General features: G+C 39.4%; 1 protein-coding gene across 6 annotated transcripts in view; it reads right to left on the bottom strand.

Moving 5' to 3' along the window:
* APP (amyloid beta precursor protein) overlaps nt 1-24781 on the bottom strand; it is a 253985-nt gene that overhangs the window by 105549 nt on the left and 123655 nt on the right. For all 6 annotated transcript variants that reach the window (XM_046648237.1, XM_046648236.1, XM_046648232.1 and 3 more), the window contains exon 6: nt 8733-8935. In XM_046648237.1, the coding sequence (XP_046504193.1) occupies nt 8733-8935 (203 nt within the window). The remainder of the gene's footprint in view (nt 1-8732; nt 8936-24781) is intronic.

The following is a 24781-nucleotide window of genomic DNA, read 5'->3' on the forward strand; positions in this document are numbered from 1 at the left end:
AATCATCTTCCAAAAGGACAAGGGAAAGGATTAGTAAAAAGTTGCATAGGTTTTGGCTTATTAAAAGAAGTGCACATATGTTTGAGAAATGAGGGATATAACATATTTTAGTAGAGTTATAAGATTCAAGTATATATATCTCAAAACTCAATCTTAAGAAATTATCTACACATATTTCTTTTTCTCAGAAGTTCTGTGTTAAGTGACATTAAAGTCACTTCAATACTTCTGCCTTAAATCCAATACCAATATAATAATTTTCTCACGGTACCCAGCAGGAAAGACTGGGCAGCCTCCAGCTGAGAACATCAGTGCCCCTGGTTGCTACACGGATGCTAACCACCATTTGCTGTTTTATAACAGTCTACCAGGGAAAAGTGAGTTTCTTTTGGAAGAATGAAAAAACAAAACTTAAAAGGCACAGTTTCCTCCATCTCTCACTGCCTATCTGGCAAATACGCATATGCAATATTTAAAAAATAAAAATTGTATGCTGATTTGTCTCTAATCAGTTATGAGACTACATTACACAACTCATCAGATAACTGTTTTTATCTTACTAAATGAGAATTTATCAACTTTGTTTCAGCTTATGTTTTATCTCACTTATTCTTTTCAAATAAAATATTCACTGGTGCAAAGCACTTAGTTAGGTGTTACAGCTGACACTGAGATGAGACACAGCATTGTAGGGGTTATTTCTCTGCTCATATATTTAAAGCGGGACATCACTGTAGATCCCAATGTCATAGCCCAGTGGTTTGCAACCAGAGAGATTCTGCCTCCATCCCCTCCCAGGGCACATCTAGTGATGACTACAGACATTTTTGGTTGTCACAACTGGGGGCTGCTACTGGGGGTAGAGGCCAGGGATCCTGCTTAACATCCTACAATGAACAGTACAGACCCAACAACAAAGAACAGTCAGGCCAAAACATTAATAATGCTGAGGTTGAGAAATCCTGCCATCGCCCAAGCAAACACCAGAAGGATTCATGCTGCATTTTAGTAATTTTGCTCACTCATGAGATTGAGGCTACTATGTGGCAGTCACCTGAACAGGCTTGCCATTATAAACTAAATAGAGTGTGCCTCTAACAATTCTTCCATTTACTCCTTTTACCATTTTCAGAGTCTCTTTAATTCTTAAAATTCGGGGTGCTTCTGTCTTGAAGGCTGAGGAGTTTTCTTGAACGTCATTTTTATATGACCCCGCAGTTTTTTGTTTTTGAAGATTGGCTCTGAGCTAACATCTGTTGCCAATCTTCCTCTTTTTTTTTTTTTTTCCCTCCCCAAAGCTCCAGTACATAGTTGTATATCCTAGCTGTAGGTCATTCCAATTCTTTTATGTTGGATGCCACCACAGTGTGGCTTAATAAGCGGTGTGTAGGTCCGGGCCCAGAATCTGAACCAGCAAACCCCAGGTCACCAAAGCAGAGCACATGAACTTAACCACTAGGCTATGGGGCCGGCCCCAAAGATGAACTTTTAGGAGGGCAAAATGGCTGAAGGCTGAGAGAAAGAATTAGGTTGTAATTCCTCCTGCTTAAAATCTCCAGAAAGCATTTTTCTACAAAGCAACTAAAGGTTTCCATTAAAATCCACAACTCTGTTACTGCCCAAGGAATCTGAGCCTCTACTCAGTTAGACATATGTGTTAGTTAAAAAGCCATGCTCATGAAAACGACATGCATGTTTCAATGAACGGTCTCTCATTTGCTGGACTTCTTGTATTAGTTTTGATTTTTTCTTAATTGCAAACTTTGTGTTGTGTAGATGCATACAATTGTTGTGTCGGAGGCATTTGTGTCTGAGGTATTTTTTGAACAGCATCTAATTTGGGAAAAAACATGAGAAGAATTAGCATTTTTTAAAAAAAATTTCTGCCTTTTAAGTTGGACTTAAAATGTGTTTTATTTTTAATAAACGTAGACATAATTGTATTAAAATACCTTTAGTTGGTAATTCCTGCTATTCTAACATGGAATAAAAGTACTGTGACAGAAATAAGTGTAGAAATGGAAGATGAAAAGTAACTAAGAACTGCTAGCCATGTAAAATTTCAAGCAAATGAAGTTAAAAAATATAATTTTCTATGCAGCAATGCAGATCTTTGTGAATACACTAAACTATCAAATTCTATATTTTCTGCTATGCAAATTGTATCTCAATAAATTTGCTACTAAAAAGTAGAAAATTATATATGTATATACACACACACAATCTTTTATACGGCTATTCCTCATTCTCACTTTTTAAGCAACCTTACTATCTGACTGGGCTTCCTAAATTGATATGGTTAAATTACGTGGAAAGAAGCTTGTCAGTGCCATGTTTCACTCTGCCTCTATCAAAACGGATATCAAATACCTCAAAATCAAAGGCTGCTGTGCCATGGGGCACAAAATAACGGGCTGCCACATGTCACATCTATGTCCAGTGCTGACACTGGTTCTCTCGACATCATTAGACAGGATGCTACATTCTGGTCCAGGAACAGGCGTGGATCTCATTTGCCCTTAGTCATAACACAGAGGTAAAGGCTGGCTTGAAAGGGCAGAGTCATCATCACTCTGCTCTGTTCCCAAACACTCCATGGAGCTTTATTGTCATTGTGGGGCAGTGTGCTGCTATGAGAGCTCCAACAAAAGTACGTGAGTACCTTTTCATATTTGCAGCAAGTTCACAGTTGTCCCCAAACTTTGTGAAAGGTTAAATACGAATGATAAATAAGAATCCAATTAGTCAGTTACAGGATACCTTGTAAGTATCACATCCATTACAGACAGGTAACAGTGGAGACATGAGAATTAGGCCAGGCTTTGTTTCCTCTACCCTTGAGATCAATACAAGCCCTCTGATATATTTATGATACTTGCTGTCATTCTATTTGGTGCTCCATTAACTGGTAAATCCCTATTCTCATTTAAAAATCACTCAAATGCCAACCTCTCGGCAAAGCCTTATTTGAAACACTTGTCTTCAGGCTGAGCCCTTTCCATCCTTGGTGGGGACAAAGTTCCTTCCCAGGCAGGTCAGAAAGAAACTGTGCAGGTTTGGCTGGAAGCAACCTGACCAAGCCACCATATTCATATCCCTGTGCCCCCAGCAACCAGTGCAATGGCCAGCACCTAGGAGTGCCTGGGTGACACTGGTGGAATGTACAGCAGTAAATCACATGGTGCTTCTCCCAGATTAATGGTTACCAGAGGGAGGTGAACCGTAATTTAATTCTGCTGCGTTCAGTCAACTAGTCCAAGGCAAGCAACATGTAGATGAAACTTTTTAACTTCATCATCATATGGGATGCTTAAGGAGCCACCTACGTCAGTGTCTCTGTCCATTTAACAGATGAACTTCGAAGAGGATCAAAATACCAGCAGGAAATGTAACACTATGTTGAAATGCAGTGGCATTTAATACTACCTTGGTTTAATTTTCAGCCAGACATGAAATTTAACTGTAGGTATTTTAATATACATCAGATATTCACAAAAAATATTTTAATCAAGAAACCAAGTTTAAGCTGTTTTTTATTCTTAACATATGTCTATATGTATCAGCTCTATTATACCAACAGAAATGGATATGTCTCATTTAGGCTTTCTATCATTAAAAAGACAGGCTTTTGGCTTTCCTAATTAGTAAACATTAATTCTCTGGAGGATCAGAATGATACTTGTAACCATGGCAATGACAGCAGCTTAGGTTAACTGAGTACTTACTGTCCACCAGGAACGGTGTTCAGTGTTTCCCATCGATTACTTCATTTAATCTTCACAAAATGATTAAAATGAGGTGGGTATTACTAAACTCTATTTTTATAGAGGGACGGAAGGCAACTTAAAGGTTATTTGATTGATACAATACTACATAGTAGGCTGTAGAGCCCGGAGTTGACTCTGCGCAGCAGCCTGTGCTTGTTAAACAAACTGAACACTTGCAATGTGCCAGGTATTATGGTAAATGCTGAACATGGATCATCTAAAGCAATTCGTACAGCGAACACACTTCATATCAGCATCTTTACTACACACATGAAAAAACAGACTCACCAAGATTATTTAACTGGCCCAAGGACATAAAATTATTAAAAATTCTCTCAAACACTTTACTAGTCTGCCTCTAACCATAATAAAACTACCTTAATGAAATTAATGTCGTATGGTAGGTAGTATCTGAAATATAAAAAACTTCCTAGTATTTTTCTAATGATCAATATCCAAGGTTTTCTATAAAGGCCCAAATAGTGAATATTTTCAGCTTTGCAGGCCACATGGTGTCTCTCACAACTACTCAATTCTGCCTCCGTAGCATGAGAGCAGCCACAGACAATAGGTAAATAAATGGGATTGGCTGTGTCCTAATAAAACTTTTTGATTAGAAGACAGGTGACAGGCCATATTTGGCCCATGGTCCAGTCTGCCAATCCCTGATCATTATTATTATTAAGACTTCTAACATTGAGGAAATGTTCACTGTGAAATAATAATAAGATCAATATATGCCTATAGCAAAGGAATGCACATTTATAAGGGAGCACAGGTTAAATGGAAATAGCATGTATTTAGAAACAAAAGGAAAAGGAAAATTTGATATTAGTGTCATAGAAATACCCTGGTCCATGAGGGTCCAAATTCTCACCAGTTACCAGCTTTGTGATTGTGGGCAACTAAAAAAAAATTTCTCTAATCTTAGTTGCCTTGGCTTTAAATGGGGAAGTAAAATTTCTACCTCATAGCAAAGCTACAAGGATTAAAGATAAAACCACCGCCCTAAAGAGGAAGGGGCGTGGGGATCCTGAAAACACAAGGATTCCAGCCCAACACAGGAACAGCTAGCCCCCCATTACATCTTCCACAGTAGCAGAACGCCTAGCAATTAGCAGGGGCACAATGAATATTTCCTGAAGAAATAAGCATAAGGAAAAAACCCAGAATTACTCTGGATGCACCCAACAGGCTAGACTAAATCAAGGATTATGTCATTTATTGCAATACCCATGTTTAATCAGAGTTTAAGGACTCATGGTTGAGTCAGAAATTACCCTGATAGCTTGGGTTTATGAGGTGTAATCCCTTCTGAAATCACAGAAAATTAGGAACAAGTGTCTAAAATACTATTGTTTTACTCAAATTGGTATTGATTTATTCCTCTAGATCAATATCTAAGTTTTTCTTAATTACCCAAAACAATAAATCTTAAAGCCAAATAGATGTTGCAGTGTGCTCACATTTAAATAATACCTTTCTCCTCTGGAATCAGTAACACAGAACTGATATCTTCCACTTTAATACCATTGATTCTAAAACAAAATGGCTGAAAGTTTTATGACCACGCTGAAATGTCCTATATTTTTCTTCCCTCTGCCTACTATTTTCAAATTTTAACAGGCTACAAAAGTATTGAGGTTTTTTATGAAGCACATTAAGGATTCGTGTTTGTAGCAATATGTTGGTAATGAAGAAACAATTTTCTTATTAAGTATGGTTGTAAATTACATTTTCTCTCAGGCACTGAAACATTAACATTGAAAACTAGATTATAAGTCTCTTTTCAATATCTCTTCTTTGCAAGTCTCTTCTCATTTTTATTTTCAGCACAAGAGCCAGCTACTTGTAATGAGAGTTTTACAAAGTTAGCAATCACCTCTGGCACTGCCATCGCTCTTCATTCATCAGAGAAGAACCATAACTCATCTTCTACAACCAGAGATGTGGAGGGAATGTAGCTCACTCCTTTAATGTTACCATCTAAAACTTCTACTTCTTTCTTAGAATTAGCGAGAACACAGCAAACTCTCTGACGTGGACACAATATACCATGTTTCTTCTCTTAGGCCTCTTTGTCCAGAAAGATTTGCCTCAATTATAGCTTTTGTCCATTTCCAGAGTCTTATATGGGATAGATGGGTTCCCATTAAGGGTTCTTCCATTTCCGGCATTTTCAATTGGTCCCTCTAAATGACCAGGTATTTTGCTTTTAGAAGGTCACTTTTATTGCTCTTCTTGCCACCAACATTATTAACTTGTCATCTTTTAAGACTAGCTTCTTTTTTTATCTCTATGCTGGAGATTTTTTTTTTAAATTCTCTTTTAACTGCTTTTGTCTTTCTATAGAAAATACTATAATATATATGACCCTCTATATTCTATCTTAGTATCTAATAATGCTACACTTAGAGAAAGACTGAAGCAGAAAGAACTGGACTTATTCAGAACATAACAAGACCATATTATCTCAAGAGAATTCTGTCTTGCTCTGGAATATGGGCATGGAGTTTATGTGACATTCTCTCATTGTACTGCCTAAATTATGTCACTCCCAGTTTTCTCATCTCCTTAATCGCAAGGTCATCAAACCAAAATCTCTTCATTGTTTCTACCAGAAAAATCCTCAGCACACAGTAGGTCCTGAATTGACTACCCTCAGCTAATGGTCATACTTGTCAGCCTGGCATTGAAGGTTTCCACATTTTAGTCCCAACCTAATTTCCTGTAACTCTCTTAAGTAAGATTATTTGCTCTTGTTTAAATCAGATTGATTTTATCTCCTAAACATGCCATGTACCTTCCCATGGCACCAAATTTGTTTTGCTATGCTGAATGACTCTAAAGTACGCTGTAGCAAAATCCATTGGCAGACCCACCACTAGCCCCTTCACTTCTAGTTCAAATGCCATCTCTTCCATAGGCCCGTCTCTGCTCAATCTCTTACTCCTTGAAGTAGGCTCTGGGCTTGTACTTTATAACACAAGTCACTTTGTGTATCTTTGACTTCCTCCTGGATTTGAACATCCATGAGGGTCAGCTATCCTCTGTGTTCTCATCAGATGGTCCACTGAGTCTAGCAAAATGGCTTGTACCAAACAGGTTCTCCAAAAACGAATGTCGAATAAGTGGATGTTAATTATTATGTAAATAGCTATCTTGATGGAGATCACAAGAACATCAGTCCCACCACAGAATACTAACTGCTGTAATTTGTAGTCACATATCTTTTAGGTTTCCAGAAAAATCTGTCTTTCTCTGCTAGGAATAGGGAAGCTACCAAGTTCACTCAGCCAGATCTGCCACAAATGGTCCTAAGAAGCACAGGAAAAACACCTGGGAAAGGATGTCTCGGATATTTGAAAAACAGTGGTTCAACTAAAACAAGCATTTACTTAAATGTGTATCTACTTACATAAGCACTACTGCGCTAAATTGAATAAGCTGTCATTAATAGGGAATGATAAAGGTAAACAATCCATCTTGTACTATATATTCTTTTCAAAAAGAATATCTGATGCTTTCAATGGATTTTAAGCTAACTCTGAGTGTTCAATTCAGAATAACGTCAGTTTTAAAAGCTTCAAGTTAAAGAAATGCAAAACCTCAAAAACACTATGTTAAGTGAAAAAAGCTAGACACAAAAGATCAATTATTTCACTTATATTAAATGTCCAGAAAAGGCAAATGTGTAGAAATATAAAGTATATTAGTTGTTGCTTGGGGCTGGCGGTGAAAACAAGGATCAACCGTGAATGGGTGTAAGGGATCTTACTGGCATGATGAAAATGCTCTAAGACTGGCTTATGGTAGTGGTTGCACAATTTGGTATATTTATTAAAGCCACTGAATTATATATTTATTTGATTAAAATAAGTGAATTTTATATGTAAATTATACCTCAATAAAGTTATAAAAAATGCAATGAAGGGAAGAAGATACTAGTGTGATCATTAGGAATCTACTTGAGGCAGAGAAAGTAACCCATTTTAAGCTCCAATTTAACCACAGAGCTGAAATCATTCTACCTTAATAAAAAGTGAGAGGAAGACTTACAATGTTGTAACATTTGTGGATAGACTTTAAAAACTCAATAACTCCATCCACATTCATTCAATCTAATTCTAGGACCACCTTTTACCATTTGTAAAACAAATGCATACCTTTAAGAAAGGCAACCCAACAATTCACTAGCTCCTATAACATTTGGCTGTTTAATGTCAACCGAATGCTTGGGTTTTTATCTCATGGAGACTAAAAGAAAGTCCTTCAGCTCACAACGTTCTCAACAGAGGAATTAATTAAACAGAAAAAGAAAGTCTTAAGTCTAACCCCACATCTACCTCTCAAAGAAGGCACTGTCACCTCCCCCAGGAAAATAACATAAAGACAACACAAGTCATCCAAGTTAAAGTTCATGGCAAAAAATAACGTGCTAACTCACCAAATATCCTTCTTCTTTTTTAATAAAACCTAATTGCAACTACTCACTCAACTAAGATTTATTGAAAACTTTGTATAAGCCAGGCACTCTGAATGACACTAAGTAAAATCCAGTCTTTGCCTCAAGGAATTCATAGTTAGGTGGTGAAAGAGGCAAGAGATGATGGAGTGCAAGAAACACCCACGGCGGGGGGGAGGGGGCGGGGATACTAAAGAGGTCACCTAACTTGGCCTTTGTTCAGTGACATGGTAACTGGTTTGGTGGAGTTTTGCAGAACAAGCTGGGGTTTGCCAGCAGCATACACAAGATACAGAATAGACTGTATAATCAGGATTTCACGTGGTTTGAAATGAATTGTTGGATTGTTTGTTAAACCGCAGAGTTCAACAACCATGAGAAGACTTGTTATTTTGAATTTTTACTTTTGTTTGGGGAAGGCAGTGGTGCTAAGCTGGATAGAAATGCCAAATACTGGTAAGACGCCTTCCTTTTCCCTGAGAAAGCAAACAGTGGGTTACCTCGGACCACCTCTTCCACAGACTCTGTGGTGGTGGTTGTGGTCGTGGCAATGCTGGTGGTTCTCTCAGTGGCCTCCTCATAGGGTTCCTCAGCCTCTTCCTCTACCTCATCACCGTCCTCATCGTCCTCGTCATCCTCGGCTTCTTCTTCCTCCACATCAGCCACATCCTCCTCCTCTGCTACTTCCACTACTTTGTCTTCACTGGAGCAGGAAATAGAAATAACAGCAGTGGTCATTTAAACAAATTTTAGGACAGGAAAAAAAAATTACTGACAAAGAATTTTGCAAATTCAAGAGAGAACATGGCCTTGAATTAAAAACACACACAAGGCTTGAAGCCAGCAGGTCAACGTACCTTTTACCCTCGGGCACAACTCCTCCTAGTTTATGCAGTTGCAAAAAGAGGATACCATGATTCCAACTATGTGACATCCTGGAAAAGGTAAATTATGGGGACTACAAAAGCCCAACAGTTGGTAGGGGTTCAGGGTGAGGAAGGACGGAATGACGAGGCAGAGCACAGGGGATTTTTAGGGTAGTGAAATTACTCTGTAAGATACTGTAATGGTGGATACACAGCACCGTGCATTTGTCAAAGCCAACAGAACTATCAAACGCAAAAAGTGAACTCTAACTTAAACTATAAACTTTAGTTAATAATAATACATCAATACTGGATCAAATGTATCAGACTAATGCAAAATGTTAACAACAGAGGAAATGGGGGAGAGGGGACAGAAATGGGGGAGAAGGGAGTTCTCTGTACTTCCCACTGAAATTTTCTGTGAACTGAAAACTGCTCTAAAAAAAACGAAGTCTATTAAATAGGTGGGGAGGGGAGGATACCAAAATGGAGTTTATTGTATTATGGGGATGACTTCTTATAATGTATGTGAAAATACCACACAGTATCTGCATAGCAGATACTCAATAAGAATAAGTGGAAACTGGTTCAAACATTGCTATTGAAAGTTTAAACTGGAAATAGAGTGGGGAGAAGAGATTGGCTTAAATAAGTCTGCAATATCCAGCGGTCAGGGATGCCTATGAAATTATACGGTTGTGCTCTCTACTCTTGCTAATTGTGTAAGTTTTGTAGAGTATCTGGTATTTCAGTGGTTCTCAAAATTTCAGCGAGTATCAGAATCACCTGGAAGGTTTATTAAAACACAGATCACCAGGCACCACCCCCAGAGTTTCTGAGTCAGTGAGTCTGGGATGGGCCCTGAGAATATGAATTTCTAACAAGTTCCCAGGTGATGCCAATGCTGGTAGTCAGGAGACAACATTCTGAGAACCACGCAGTATGCAATGCTGAGAATAATGGTAACAGATAGCCAGTGAGTCACAGTATAATTGGGAAAGGGATCAGAAATAATATTTATGACATTAAATACGTATATACTTATGCACAGGGCTGAGTAATAAATCAGCAAATCTGGATGGCAAAAGAAAGGCATGTCTGGAACAAAATTACAAAGTCCTAGTAAGATATCCTTGTGGAAATCATGTACCTGCCAGCGCAGACATGGTCGAGAGCATCTGAAGGATGATAAACGAAGATAAGAATGTCAGCGTTAAATAGTGAAAGTGTATCACACGCCATGTGGCCATATAGGAGAAATAAATGTTACATCTTTGATCAGATTACAAAACCAATACAGAAGAAAGATCCAGATGCGGTGGAGGATTTCAACTCACAGAGCACCTGCCCCAGGCCTTATTGGACAAGAAGCACCACAGGAGTAAGACTGAGGCTGCCATGTTGACATTTAAATTTCCCAGAAAAAAGACACAGCAGAGGAGAATTATTACCCAAGGGCTGATTCTTGCCTATTAGGAAAAGCACATTGTTGGGAGCAGGCATAGAAACCTGGAGAGTTTGTGTCAGACACAACCTGAGGCCTGGAATGCTAGTGTGAGTTCAACACTGTATAGGAGATCAGATGTCAAACATATCGGGGAAAGAAAACAGGTTTCCATGGTCTAGCAAGACAGGAAGGAAGATGGTGAAAGGCTTTCAGAAACTGAAACTCTGCCAGGACAGCCACAAATAATTTTTCTGAGGGCGAAAAAGGAAAAGATATATAAAGAGATGAATCTAGCACTAGATGGAATTCCCTTATTAGCTCAGAACTTAAAGGACTTTTATATATAAAACGTCTATAAAAATATGTATGACCCCCAGTGGAATGACTTTCTAATTCTGATTAAATATGAGACAAGGGATAATAAATGAACACATCCAAAAAAGTTGAAGCACGTGGCCAAAGAATAAGGAGAAACTTATTAAGCAGAATAACATTAATACAAACTTATTAGTGTGTTAATAAACGAAGTGTTAATAGAGAGAAGGCCCTAACCAGTTATTTTACCATTTCCACAAGACCATGAATAGGTAAGAAGAGGAAGAGAAAACACTGGCATTGATAATCAGATGGCATAAGGCTTCATGTGATTAGCCATAAATGGCGTGCAGTCACTGACTTCTTGACTGACTGAATTCCCGCACAAAAGTCTACTACTTTAGGCAACATTTCAAAAGAATCCTAAATTTAATAGGTGCTCAGATGGCCCCAACTTTACCCGGTATACTTCCTCTTTATTCTTCTATAGAATCTCGATGTTGTAGTACTAGAGAAGAAAGATAACTGATGCATGTCACTAGTCAGTTCACTGTGTTTGAGCTCTCTTCTGCATTGAATCAAATCATAGGCACCAACACTGTTTAGTTCTCCTAATTAAGTGGCAAATCCAGGGAGAAAAATCAAATCAAACCAATATTCTCCTTAAACCATGAAGTGTGCATGCTGTCTTGGAGCACGAATGGAGCGACAGGGTCCAAGTACGTGATCCAGGGTTAAGACGGCACTGTGCTTCCAGGTGGGATGGTGAAAACACGATCCTGGGTACCCCCAGGAACCTCCCTCAACCCTCTCTGTTATGACTTGAATGTTGTACTTAAACCTGCAGACAGAAAACATGCTTACCAAAACAGCTGTGTTTAAAGTGATCTGCATCCTGGTATGTGTCTGGCCATGAAAAAGAGTGACATGTATGCCCATCATCCATCATTGCATCTGCCTAAGCAATTTACCGGCATAATACAAGGAACAGAGATATGTAATACTTCAGCTGGCAGAGGAATTAAATTACTAGGCCTCAGAGAACTGGGGTCCAGCTCTTATTACCATAGCTTTGATTTCTGGAATTAAATTTAGATGTCCATGAATCTAATTATCTATTTGAATGCTATTAAAACAGCAGCACACAGTTATGTTTTAACGACGTTGGGTCTTCCCAAAGAACGCCAAACCTGCCAATGTGCCAACTTCCAATCGCAATTTTCATAAAAGGGGAAAAAAATTACTGTCCACCTTCTCTTCAATTGCTGGACAGTTTCGTTCTGTGATGTGACTAAGGGGAGCCGGTTTTGGAAAGCTGATCAAAGTTCAAGAAAATGCAAGGAGGGGCCAGTGTATGCAAATGTCAGGCTGAGCATCATAAAGCAATTTCCCTATAAACAAACAACTCACAGTAAAATAATCCCGTGGCAACACAGTGGAATGTTCATACTACATTCACAAATTTAAGTGTTTTTGTTTTTAAATTCTAGTAATGAGAAACACTTCTAAAGAATGAAGGAACTATCTGAAAATGCTGATCACCTCAGGATTATCTGAATTTAATAGGAAGGTTAAAGGGTCAAAGGGACATTACTAGGAGGAAATAAATCACTGAAGATAAAATTTTATGTGTCAGCACGCAAGACTTTGGTTTGGTGAAGGATACGCTACATCACAAAGGTGACTCTTCTTGTATTTCTAAATAAAGGCTGACCTTGATAGAATTCCACCCGCCGTTGCCTTCTTGATATTCCCTTTAGATAGTGAAAGATTTTGATTCATGCACCGGATTTAATTCCTTTTTGTTTAAGTCATGCAAAATAATTCACCATTTGCATTCCTTAAAAAGCTATATTTATTCTTTCATAGTCTCCGTTAGGACTGACGTTTTTCTTTTCCTTTGTAGGACAAAGGAGAGGAAATGGCAGAGAGAAAGCTCAGATTCCCACGGCTTCTGTGAATTGGACAATCCTGAGACCTGAACTACCGCAGTGATGAGACGAGAGTGAACACAGAACACCCGTCAGTTCCCAAAATGTAACCACCAACCAGGGGCCAGAGGACAAGTCTCACCAGGAAGACCCTCAGACACATATATGTTTATTGATCTAGAAAGAGGAAGAAAGAGTCTCCCACAGTCAGGAATAGAGAGAAAGGAAAGCATATTTTCAAAAAGTTAGACAGCTCTTTCCCTCTCTGCCCCAGTTCTCAGAGTTTAACGTGGAAGTTACGATGGCTGCATAAGTCAGTGTGTCCCAGAGGGAAGCAATATCTGAAATTAATGCTGTTAAATTAGGAAAATTAGAAGATTTTTGCCAGAAAAAGCGAGAAAATATAAAAGAAAGGAAGCTTATTCTTCACAGTTCCAAGTAAATGTTTGAAGACAGGGAGAGCTAAGTAAGAAAAAGCCAGTCTCTCTTCCATCAAGAGGCACCATTAGAAGTCAAACACACAAGAGGACACACAATACCGTTCCATTGACATCAACTATGAAAACAGGCATTCCCCCACGCTGACATAACTCAGAGGAGCTATTGGACTTAGCAAGGGGAAGGTTAGCGACTGGGAAGGAACAGGAGAGAGCCTTCTAGGCGGCTGGCAACGGCATGCTTTGATCTGAGTTTCGGCTACCTGGTTGCGTTGAGTTTTGAAAATTTACGGAGCTGTGTACACCTGTGTTATGTGCGCTTCTCTTTATAAACATTACAGTTCAGTAAGAAGGCTTAAAAGGAGGGGAGACCGCTACCGTCAAGTCTCACTCTTCTCAAATACCCTCAATGAATGGTCTAGAATAAGAGCGCTTGAAGTGATAAAATTGTATTTGCAGGGCTTCCAAATCTGAAAAGATAGACCTCCACTCAAAACCCCCAATCCCATAAGAACACAAATTATGAGAGACTGAGGGCAAAAAAAAAAAAGATTATGGTGTGTGTGTGTGTGTGTATATATAGTATATAGTATATAATATATAAATAAATCTATGGCTTCTTCAGTCATGGCCTCACTAACTAGGCCGAAATAGTTAAGTAACTAATCCTCTAAATTAATTAATTCATTAATTCAGATATTTTGTGAATGAATTTGATGCTCAGAGTATTCAACAATATGTTGATGACTACTTTAAAAAAGTGACCTATAGGTAATATCATCTAAAAACTGATCCGCATAGATTTTTCTTCAGTACTCTACTGAGTTTCTGTATAGTTGTTTTGATGACCTTCCTTAGGTAGTGGGTACTATTAATTTTTCAGCTAAAGGATCTCTGAGATTTTGATTAACTTTAGCTCTTTTTTCCTTTTTTTGAGCAAGATTAGACCTGAGCTAACATCTGCCACCAATTCTCCTCTTTTTGCTGAGGAAGACTGGCCCTGAGCTAACATCCCTGCCCATCTTCCTCTAATTTATATGTGGGACTCCTGCCGCAGCATGGCTTGCCAAGCGGTGCCATGTCAGCACCAGGGATCCGAACCAGCGAACACCGGGACTGTTGAAGCAGAACATGTGAACTTAACCGCTGCGCCACCAGGCTGGCCCCCAAACCTTCACACTTGAAAAAGCCCCTGCAGCAGAAATTGTTGGTAAGCCACCCGAAAGCCATTCCTAATCCCTCTCTCCCAATACTTCTTCGACCAGAGAAAGTAAGAAACCTTACAGATAGGGAAGGCCAGATAACTGACACATTTCTGGGTAACCAGATGCCAGAGGACACCTGGTGGCCTTCGAGGAAGGTTTTTACTTTCCAGATGAGAAAGTTCATACTGAGTGGTCAGAGGGCTTTTGTTCCTTTACCCATCTGCCCTTCTTCCTTCTCTCTGCCTGGAAGGGCAACAGCCATCTGTCAAGCATCAGGTAATAAACACTAGGATGCAGACAGGAAGCTGATAAGGATGGAGGGGTGGAAAGATACAAAAAGGTGGCATCGCAGCATCACTGTACCAGCCCAGGGCTCCCTACCACCAATGACTGGGCTTTCTGTTATTTGCAGCTAAAGGCACTCCTTGCAGATGAATCACGAGCTCACCCCGGGCTGCAGGTTACAGATTCCTGCTTTAGGAGGATGAGGACAAAACTGAGAGCAAAAATTCATGACACAGGCATTAAGGGTGAGCTACTGGTCACAAGCTTAATCTGAAATTAGGATGTATCATCATTCTTACACATTTAATTAATGAATTAATGCCTACTCTGGGTGAGAGAATCTACACTAATTACTGCATGACTAACAGATGTACTGCATACTAAATGCTTTAGAAATTCAGAGGAGAAAGTGATTCTCGTGAGCTAGAGGTGTGTGAGCTGGTAGGATGTGAAAAGTGGGTGTGAGGAAGATGCAGGGATATCCACATAACTCACACTCAGGAATAACATTAGTACATAAGCTTAATTACAACAGAATTTCACACAGATACTGAGTTTTAACAGTGAGGTATGCTAAACTGCAAAGACCAAGTGTTCAGATGTTTTTTCTTTAGTCAACGGATAGTTAAGTATGTGAGTTGAAAAGGAATACGCATTGAGTGACAATGAGCAAAAAGTGGTAATGCATTAATTCACCCAACCATCGAACCATTCTATTAGGTGCCTCTCTAGGCCACACATTAGTCATCCAATCAGCAACGTCTGTTGTGCTTTTCCCCAGGGCCAGGTGCTATTCCAGGCACTGGGGGTAAGAGGAGAGAACATGACAAGGCCTCTGCTTTCTTGGAACATATATTTTAGTCGGGGAGGCACAATATGAGCAAATAAATAATGGGGAAAAAACTGTTAGAGAGTACTAATGTGTGGGATGGAGGTAGAGTACCAAAGACGTGTGTGTGGGATGGAGGTAGCTTTTCAAGTAGGGTGGTCAGGGAAGGCCACTGAGAAAGGGTCGTGGGAACCGAGACATGGAATGTGGAAAGCATCAGGGTGAGTGGATGGTAGAGGCAGTTACGAGCAAGGCTCTGGTATGAGGGCAAGCTTCGCATGGGCAGGAGAAAACAACAACAGAGAGCCAGCGAGCTGAGCGGGGAGGGAACTGGGGCACAGAGAAATGCAAGCTCAGTTGGTGGAGACAGACAGGCAGGATGTGACCCAGTAAGGCCACGCTGCTTATGGCAAGAAATAGCATTTTCATTTACATGCAACAGGAATGACTCAATCGAATTTAGGTTGTAAGGATGCTCTGGTTGCTGGGTGGAGAGTGGACCCTAGGGAGACAAGTGTGGATGCTGGGAGTCTGGTTAGAGACCTTGTGTCAGGAGCTAGAGACACACTGGGGAGCAAGGGTAGCTCACGGGGCCAACAGCCAAAAGGACAATGACATCATCACTATAGAAATGTGAAATGACTACTGAGATAATTATGAATGGCTAGGAGACCCAAAAGAATGAGATCTGACCAGATCTGGGGTGTATGCTGAGATAGCCACAGAGGAAGGGATGACCGAAATGTGACCTAAAGAAGGCCCAAAGTTAAGAAGTCGGGGAGCTCTGCACTAGGCGGAGTGGCTACAGCTGTGCAAAAGTCCTGTGGTAACAGGAAGGAAAACCTGAGATCTGAAATGGAATCCTCTGACAAGAACATAAAGAGTGCTCAAAAAGCAAAGGAAAAATGGCATGGGGCGGGGGGCACACAATGGCTCATGACTTGTTCTTATACATCTTGTGAGCTAAGGGTAGTTTTTACATTTTTAAAGGATCGTAAAAAGAAAAGAAAAAAAAAGATATGTAACAGAGATGGTATGTGGCCTGCAAAGCCTAAAATGTTTATTACCTGGCCCTTTACAGAAAGTTTGCTAACCCCAGGCACAGAGGGTGGACTATGGGGTGGGGTGGGTATGGGAAGAGTGGGGGCTGTGCTTTGTCCTGATTTGAAACAAAAGACATATTAGGAAACAAAGTGAAAGGCTTCTAGGATGTCCAAGTTCTAAAATTCTAGAGCAGAAACAACAGCAACCCCTGACTCTTGCCTCTGTCAGAGGTGGCAGAACGCAGGGTCCAAGGCAGAGGGTCTTATAGCATAGCCGAGTGGTTAAAAGTTTGAACTCTGGGGCCAGGCTGCCTGGATTTGAATCCTGGCTCTGTGACCTTGAGCAAGTTACTTAACTTCTCTGTGCTTCCCTGTGAAATGGCAAACGTATAGGAGGTACCTTCATTCACAGGGGTGTGATGAGGAACAAATGGGTTAGTATTTGCAATGCACCTAAGACAGCAGCTGACCCACAGTAAGGACCACGAGAGATGAAAAGAGAAAAGCCATGCGCATAGCACTTGACACAGTGCCTGACACAGAAGATGCTCAAAAAATATATGTCCAATGAATGAATGGTAACATGGCTAAATACCACTGAGCTATGTCTCCAGATCACCGAGAACTGATGTACTCTATGACAATGACATACAAAGTTTGATGTTCTTCCTTATGAGAAAACATAAGAGTCAGATGTTAGGTAGTCCTAGAAAAGAGCTTAAGAAAGAGAACAAAAAATTACTTAATCTTTAAAGTAAGAAAAACAAAAAATCCCACCTATGTTACAGAGTATATTTTCAGAATTCTAGTACCACAGGGAACAACGACGTTGATCAAATACTACAGAATCCGGTATTAAATTCATGTGTGTGTTGGCTATTAAGGTTCTTGCCAATTCTAAGAATAAAACTAACTGTATTCACTAAAAGGGGCTAGGCATGAAAGAAAATTTAAGGAAGATTATAAAAATGATAGTTTAGTATACAATCTACTTCTCTTCATCCGTGCTTGTAAATTCTACCCTGTTTCACTGAGCGAAATTCTAAAGTATAAGGCTGAAATAAACAAACAGATAAGAGAAGCATGGCCAAGCTTTGGTATAAACCAAAAGCCAAGGGAGAACATTTGAAAAACAATTTCTCTTTTCTCCGCTATCTCAGTACACCCTCACAGCAAGAAGAATATTCCAGCAAGAGAGAAAAACAATTTAAATAATGCCCTGAAGACATGAGACAAATCAAAGGATGGGGCAGTTTATAGGAAAACTGGCAAAGCTTCTTTAGCACATTGGTGTCATGATATAAAGAAGGATGTTCTCAACCCTCAGAGTTAAGGATGTAAGATGCTGGGCCTTGGACTGGGTGGAATCTGGTACAGAAAAACTGTAAAGGCCATTTCTGGAACCCAGGGAAAATGTGACTATGGCTATATGATGATATTTAAAAATTATGGTTAATTTTGTGGGTGAGATGGTGTCGTTTGGGCTCTGTAGAAAAATGTCCTTAGCTTTTTGAGATACAGACTGAAATATTTGGTACAATTGCTGTCTGAACTATACTTTAAATCATAAAAAGTATGAAAGTTGAAAAGGGGAAAATGATATTCTGGCAAGATTTAAGAAATATTAAGTTTGGGATATAACTATGGTAAAAAGCTAACTTGCTTTTTTAAACACTATCTTAGGAGGCAAGAAATGTCATATATAATCAAAAGCAGGTTCTTTTCTTGACAGCTTTATGAACCAACCAGGGTTAATGAGAAGCACCTAAGGTGATAAAAAGTTTCAGCATCATTTTCAAATCTTGATATGTGGAACAAAATCTTGGTTATTCAGATGCGATGCCAGAAAACTTTAAATGAGTCAATTCCTCATATCCAAAGATTTGGCTGCTGCTAAGTAACAGGTAATCTGTGTACATTTGGGGTGGAAAGTTGGGGATATATGATCTTTGGGTGTATACTAGCTTCTAGAGTCCCTATTCCAGAGACTGAGGTTACTGAAGGGAATAATACAGACAAAATTCCCCTGCCCTCTTGGCACTTCTGTTCTGTTGGCGGGAGGGAGAAGAGAGGTAAAAAACCAAAAACAAAGATGCTAAACTAGCACGTTACAGGTGACAGCTGCTGTGGAGAAGATAAACGCAGGAGAGCTGGGTAAGACATGCCGGAGTGGGGATTCGGGGGCTGTTACAATTTTTAAAGGAGAGGAGTAAGACAATATGCCTGAAAATGTGTCATTTCAGCCAAAACTGTGTGTTTAACATCCTTTGCCACTATGTCTCTACACATAGGGGCTCATAAAAAGCTATAGATGGTCTGTGTACAAAATGTCTCCAAAGCCCTCTAGAAAGGTAACAAGGACGACACCAGCCTAACCTTCCTGGTGGGGACAGCTTGTGAAGGACCTTTTCCTTAGAAAGAAGGGAAGCTGCCCGGTTCTGTGGGCTTCCCTCACCTCTCTTGTGAAAAAATAAGTGGTTCTACTTGGGAAGCAACACCAGAACCAAATTCTGCTCTTTCTTCTAGCATAATGCAGAAACTGTAGCAGTACCATGTCTGCTCCAGGTTCTCAAGTGGGGTCCCATTCCCAGGAAGAAATAGATACATCTGGATACATCTGCCCCCATCCTCGGGTGGTACCAAGTGTTATTTACCCCCAAGGAAAACAAGCCACAAGGCTCAGGCCGCAGGGCTTATAACCCAGGGCATCCCTTATCCCCGTGTTCTGAGGGCTTGAAATAAGTATTTAAAACTCTGTGGTAGAGGTGAAGACAAGAGGGAAAGACACACGTAGCTGGCTACTGTTATGAAAGTCTTAGATTAGCCAGAATATTCAGGATAAGCATGTTTTGGAGACACACGACTTTTGGTTCATTTTCCATCAGTGAGCAGACTTTTTTCCTCTTCCAATAAGCCCACTTCCTTGCCTTGTGAAGTATGTTTTTTAAAAGTATCTATAGTTGCTATCCGGGAAATCTGTAGAGTCAAAATATCACATACTGACACTCCTTGCAAAATGCAAGATATGTAGAAGGTACATGGCAATGAAATGAATGTGGAAGTGCATTACTTTTCAGGTTAAATTGCTGATAACAGCTGTTCTTGTTAATCTTTTCCCTTTCTCCAGGAAAAAATTACACCGCAATATACTACAGTTAATTGAATGTTCTAGTTTAGTTCTCTGGGTCCCAGAGAGGGGTACAGTGTGGTAATTAAAGGCACATTTTTGGAAGCCACCTACCAGCTCTGGTGTGACTGTGGGCAAGTGACCAACCCCTGCTGTGACTTAGTTTCTTCATCTTTAAAATGGGATGATAACATTTCCTACCCCAGGAGATGCTGTGGGCAGTTACTGCATGTCAAGCACTTAGAAAAGCACGTGGTAAGGAAAAATACTGTACCTATTTGCTGTTATTAGACTATGGCTTAAATTTATATATGACACATATGGTTTTCTCCTTTTCACGTTATTAGGTTTTGAAAATGGTATAAATAAAAGTATCATTTATTTTTCATATACAATGTTTTCCTTGGGGTTTATTATTTCAGAAAAAATCTATGAAGACCTATTCTTTATTAGGTCAAGTCCCAACTGCTGATCACAGGCTCAGAGTTCTGCAGAGAGGGACATGCAAAGAAGCATAAAACAGTGTTGTAAGATCCACTGCAATGGATTAAAAAAAAGAAGGTCTGTTCAGAGGGCCTGGGAGGGACGGGTTGAGGAGGTAACAGGTGGACTGGGAAGTGCTGAAGGAACAGCAACCACAGAGAAGACGGGGCAAAGGGGCATTGCAGAAGCAGGGAACAGCACTGTCAATACAGGAAGTGTCTTCAAGAACTGCAAATAGCTCAGGATGGCTGGAAGATAGGAGTGGGCACAGGGAAGTGAGCAGAATGCAGGCTATGGATATATTAAGAAGGACCTAGTTTGAAAGGCTAAGGAGTTTGTCTTTATGCTTCTAGCGAGTCAGAGCCTAGTAGAAAAGCTTTAAGCAGAAGGGTGGTAAGAATCGTTGTATTTCAACACGTATGAGCTGGCAGAAATATGGACAGATAGGTGGGCGAGTGATGGATGGAAGGGGAGAAGGATCTCGAGAAGCCTGGCCAAGAAGGATGAGGGAAGTGACAGCTTTGAGAAAACAACACGACAGAACTGGCGACTGTATGGATGAAGGGGGTTAGTGACAGGATGAAGTTGATGCTTCAAGGAGAGATTGGGTAGAGCACGGTTACTAATGGTAACAGAGGATGTGGCAGGAAGAATGGATAATGAGTAATAGAAGTGGGTTCAGCTTTGACCATGATGGATGTCAGATGCTGTAAGACACTGTTGGAGAGCCCTCAGGCAGACAGTTGGAAATGAAGGACCAGAAACTTGGGCCACAAATACACAGATCTAGGAGGTACTGTTTTTCTATTTCCATTAGGTAAATAGCACTGCACCTTTTTGTTGTTTTTTAAAAGTGAAGAACCACCATTCTTGAAAGACCACAGGGAACGGGTCACCCGGCCACTCACCTTCTGCCTTGCTAATATGTCCACTTCTGATGCCATATGTAACTACAAACAGAATCTAGCTTTCCGAAGTCTAATTATGCCATTCCTCCCTCCCTCCCCTCTTTATCCACAACTCAAGACTGCTTCCCAACTCAGAGATCTATATGAAAAATATCCTGAGAAGGTATTTTCTAGTATCGATTAAAGAGCCTAATCAGGAACATTCTACTATGTTAAAACAATAGTGTAAGAAAAGTCATTCATTCAACAAGTGTTAGTGGGTATCTCTGTACCAGGCATTCTGCTAGATCTGAGGCTCTAAAAGAGAAAAGGAGATGGTCCCTGCTCTCAGGAGCTTATGTTCTGCGGGAGGAAAGAAAGATGATAAATAAAGTACAGTTGTGCATCACTTAACAACAGAGATATATTCTCAGAAATGCGTTAGGTAAATTCGTCGCTGTGCAAACATCATAGAGTGTACTTGCACAAACCTAGATGGTATAGCCTACTACACACCTAGACTATATGGTACTATCTTATGGGACCACCGTCGTATATGTGGTCTGTCATTGACTGGTGGTGCATGACTATACTAAAAGGTGTAATTAGTATCAGGAGGAAATAAATAGGCTGCTAAGATTGAGAATATTGGGACAAGGCCCTGACATAAATTAAGTGTTCAATAACTGTTACCCATTAGCATCATCCTGAGCATCCCGACAAAAGGCTTCATTGTATTTCCTTTGTGTATTTGGTTGTGTTAAGTGTACTGGAAAGCCATTAACACATCTTAATCTTGGGAGTTCACTGATGAACTTTACGCATACATACCATCTACATCCTGGCTGCTGTATAGAGCTTGGCTTAAGATGAGTGTGGGAAAGAGTGGATGTATAGGGGAGAGAGAATGGGAGCAGGAATCACTAGGATACTATAATAACTCCAATGAGAAATAGGGTAGTTTAGACTAGGATTGTACTGGAAAAGATGGAGAGAAATGCATGAATCCAGAACCGGCAGGATCTGTGGAAGGGTGTAGAGGAGTGCCAGGTTCTTGACTATAATTCCTAGGAGAGGGTATGGGGCCAATACAGAGACAGAACAGCTTTGAGAAAACCAAGGTGGGCGTGGTGGGTGGGAATTAAGAAGTCTCTTTTGGACACGTTAGGGTTCAAATGCCTATAACATAACCAAACAGAGTCTGGGCTGGAGAAATAAATCATTGCCTACTAGACTTATAAGTGGTATTTAAAATCAAGGGCATAGATTACAGCAACCAGGGGACAAAGGGTCTGTAAAAGAAACACTATAGTAATCCAAGAGAGAAAACCAGAGTCAGAAATTTAAAGAACAATATTTAAAAAGAAAAACAAATCAAGAACAACAACAAAAACAGTGATGGCAGGATAGTTGAAAACAAAAGAACAAAAAATCTCCAAAGCCTTTTGCAAAGAATATGTAGGAAAGACAGGTTGGCAATGACAATGACAGACAAGTCACATAAGAAAAAGGGCTTCTGAGAAATAGCAAAGATAAATCGGTTCTAAGGGCTTATTAACCTTAAGCCCTTAAGGTGCTTTATATCAAAATTTCTAACCTAAGAATATTTAGATTCCTGAGCCTGGCCATCTGGGACTGTTTGTACTGGTACCTTAATTAGGCAGATAAAGAGGTTATGAGGAAAAGTACTATCTTATGTGTCAACTAATACCAATGACACAGCAAAAGCATATTTAGTCCTACTTAGGAGTCATGGCCAGAGATCACAGATATTCTAAATATAGTATTCGAGACAGAGATGGGACATACAGACTCAACTTCCCAATGTGCATGGTGGGAAAGAATATTCTCCAATGGAAGGAAGTTAGAAAGTCTATCTTGTCATGAACGGTCTATGCATAAGTGTTGCTAAGTGTGTTTCAGCACCGATAGTGAGCTGTATATGAGCTCGGACTCTAAGTGGCTGAGGTACACAGAGATGCTATAAAGCGTGGCCTCATAATCCTGTTCCTCTGTGATTGGTTCTACCATCATTAAATTATTTTAAACGCAATGCGGCTGTCCTATGACTACCTTGTAAACATTTGCACAACCCAAAGTGCTTCGTTACCCCTTCCACACGTGTATGACTCCTTGGCTCCAAATTTGCAATAAAAGTAACTATAAAATTTTCCAAAGAACCACTTGCAGCTACGCGATTAACACTCACAGGATGTACAAACACGTAAACGGAAACAAATGAACAGCATGTTCCAGGAGGTAAAAGATGAAAACTTTGATATATCCTACCCTACTTATTAGTAAAGTTTAAGATACCATAATTCTTCTAAAACTGTTTCTGTAATATAATTTAAATATAAAATTGAAGGTCTTCAAACATATAGAAGTTGTAGAATGACTTTACTACTATTTGAATACCTACAGAATTTCTATCTAAAATGTCTAAAAGAGCTCACATCAATTCCACGTTAACTTTTACAGCCATTCTCCAATTCTAGGAAATCATATTTTCTAATATTTTTTGCTTCTCTAAAATAAAAAGGACTCCTACACATTTAAATTCATAAAAAAAAGAATATTATTACTTGTTGACTACCAAAATCTATTTTAATAATGTTCTCAACCTCATCTAGGACAGAAGTGCTTAAGAAGTCATTATCTGTTATTATTGATTATAATAATTACAAGGCCTACAATACTTTTTAAAGACCTAATTAAAAAGGAACATGTTATAATATCCATGATTATCAAACCAGAGGTGGGAGATTAGTCATTATGCCCTAAGGAGAGTTTTTCTGTTTGACAGTGTGAGATAATGGGTGGTAAATGGACAGACCAAGAAAACATCAGTCCCACGCTGGCCTGCCCTTGCTTACAATTCCAATCTATGCATTAAAACAAGTCCATTGTACATTTCAGTTCAACTGGCTTCCATATTTATTATTTGAGTCAGTTCTGAAAGCAAGCACTATGATAAAATTATTGCAATTTTCCCCATGTAGGATGTAAAAAACAGTCTCAAGAGAATGTTATTAGGTTCAAAGCACACTTCAAAGCTTTGGAGACATTTTTGAAGCAAAGATCATCTTATTTACTAACATGTCTTCTCTTTCCTAAACTACTTGGGTGCATCTATTACATTGGATTTCTGTTTCCACCCAATGTCTTTGTACGCATATCAGTGATACCATCATTAAATGACCAGTATTGCCCTTTCCTTCATGGTGATAATCTCTTTTACAGTTTGGTAGTGAACATGTGTTAACATTTTTAGTACCCAACAGCATTAATCTCATGACTACTGGTATTGGAGCAGCTGACATAAAAGAGATGGAAAATATCTACTGCATACTTTAACAATACAGTAAAAGCTCTTCACATCCGACTGGCAATGCGTTGCTAAAAAGAAAATTTTGGAAGATCAAATTCAACCAACAGTAAACAATGGTCTCAACTGCAAATTAAACAAAGTCAATTATATGCTACAAGGAGATATTTAAAATAATAGCAAATCATTTATATAGTTTGAATTACTATTGCTCTCAATAAAATGGTGCTCTCCTATATTTTCAAGTAACTTCAAATTCTATACTATATATTTGAATATCCTTGGGCAAATCTTTCCCAGAATTACACATTATAATTTACTAAAACAATTTAGTCAATACACAAGCATTTATAGCCTACTATGTGC

This window comes from Equus quagga, chromosome 21 (genome assembly GCF_021613505.1).
Source record: "Equus quagga isolate Etosha38 chromosome 21, UCLA_HA_Equagga_1.0, whole genome shotgun sequence".
Taxonomy (NCBI): domain Eukaryota; kingdom Metazoa; phylum Chordata; class Mammalia; order Perissodactyla; family Equidae; genus Equus; species Equus quagga.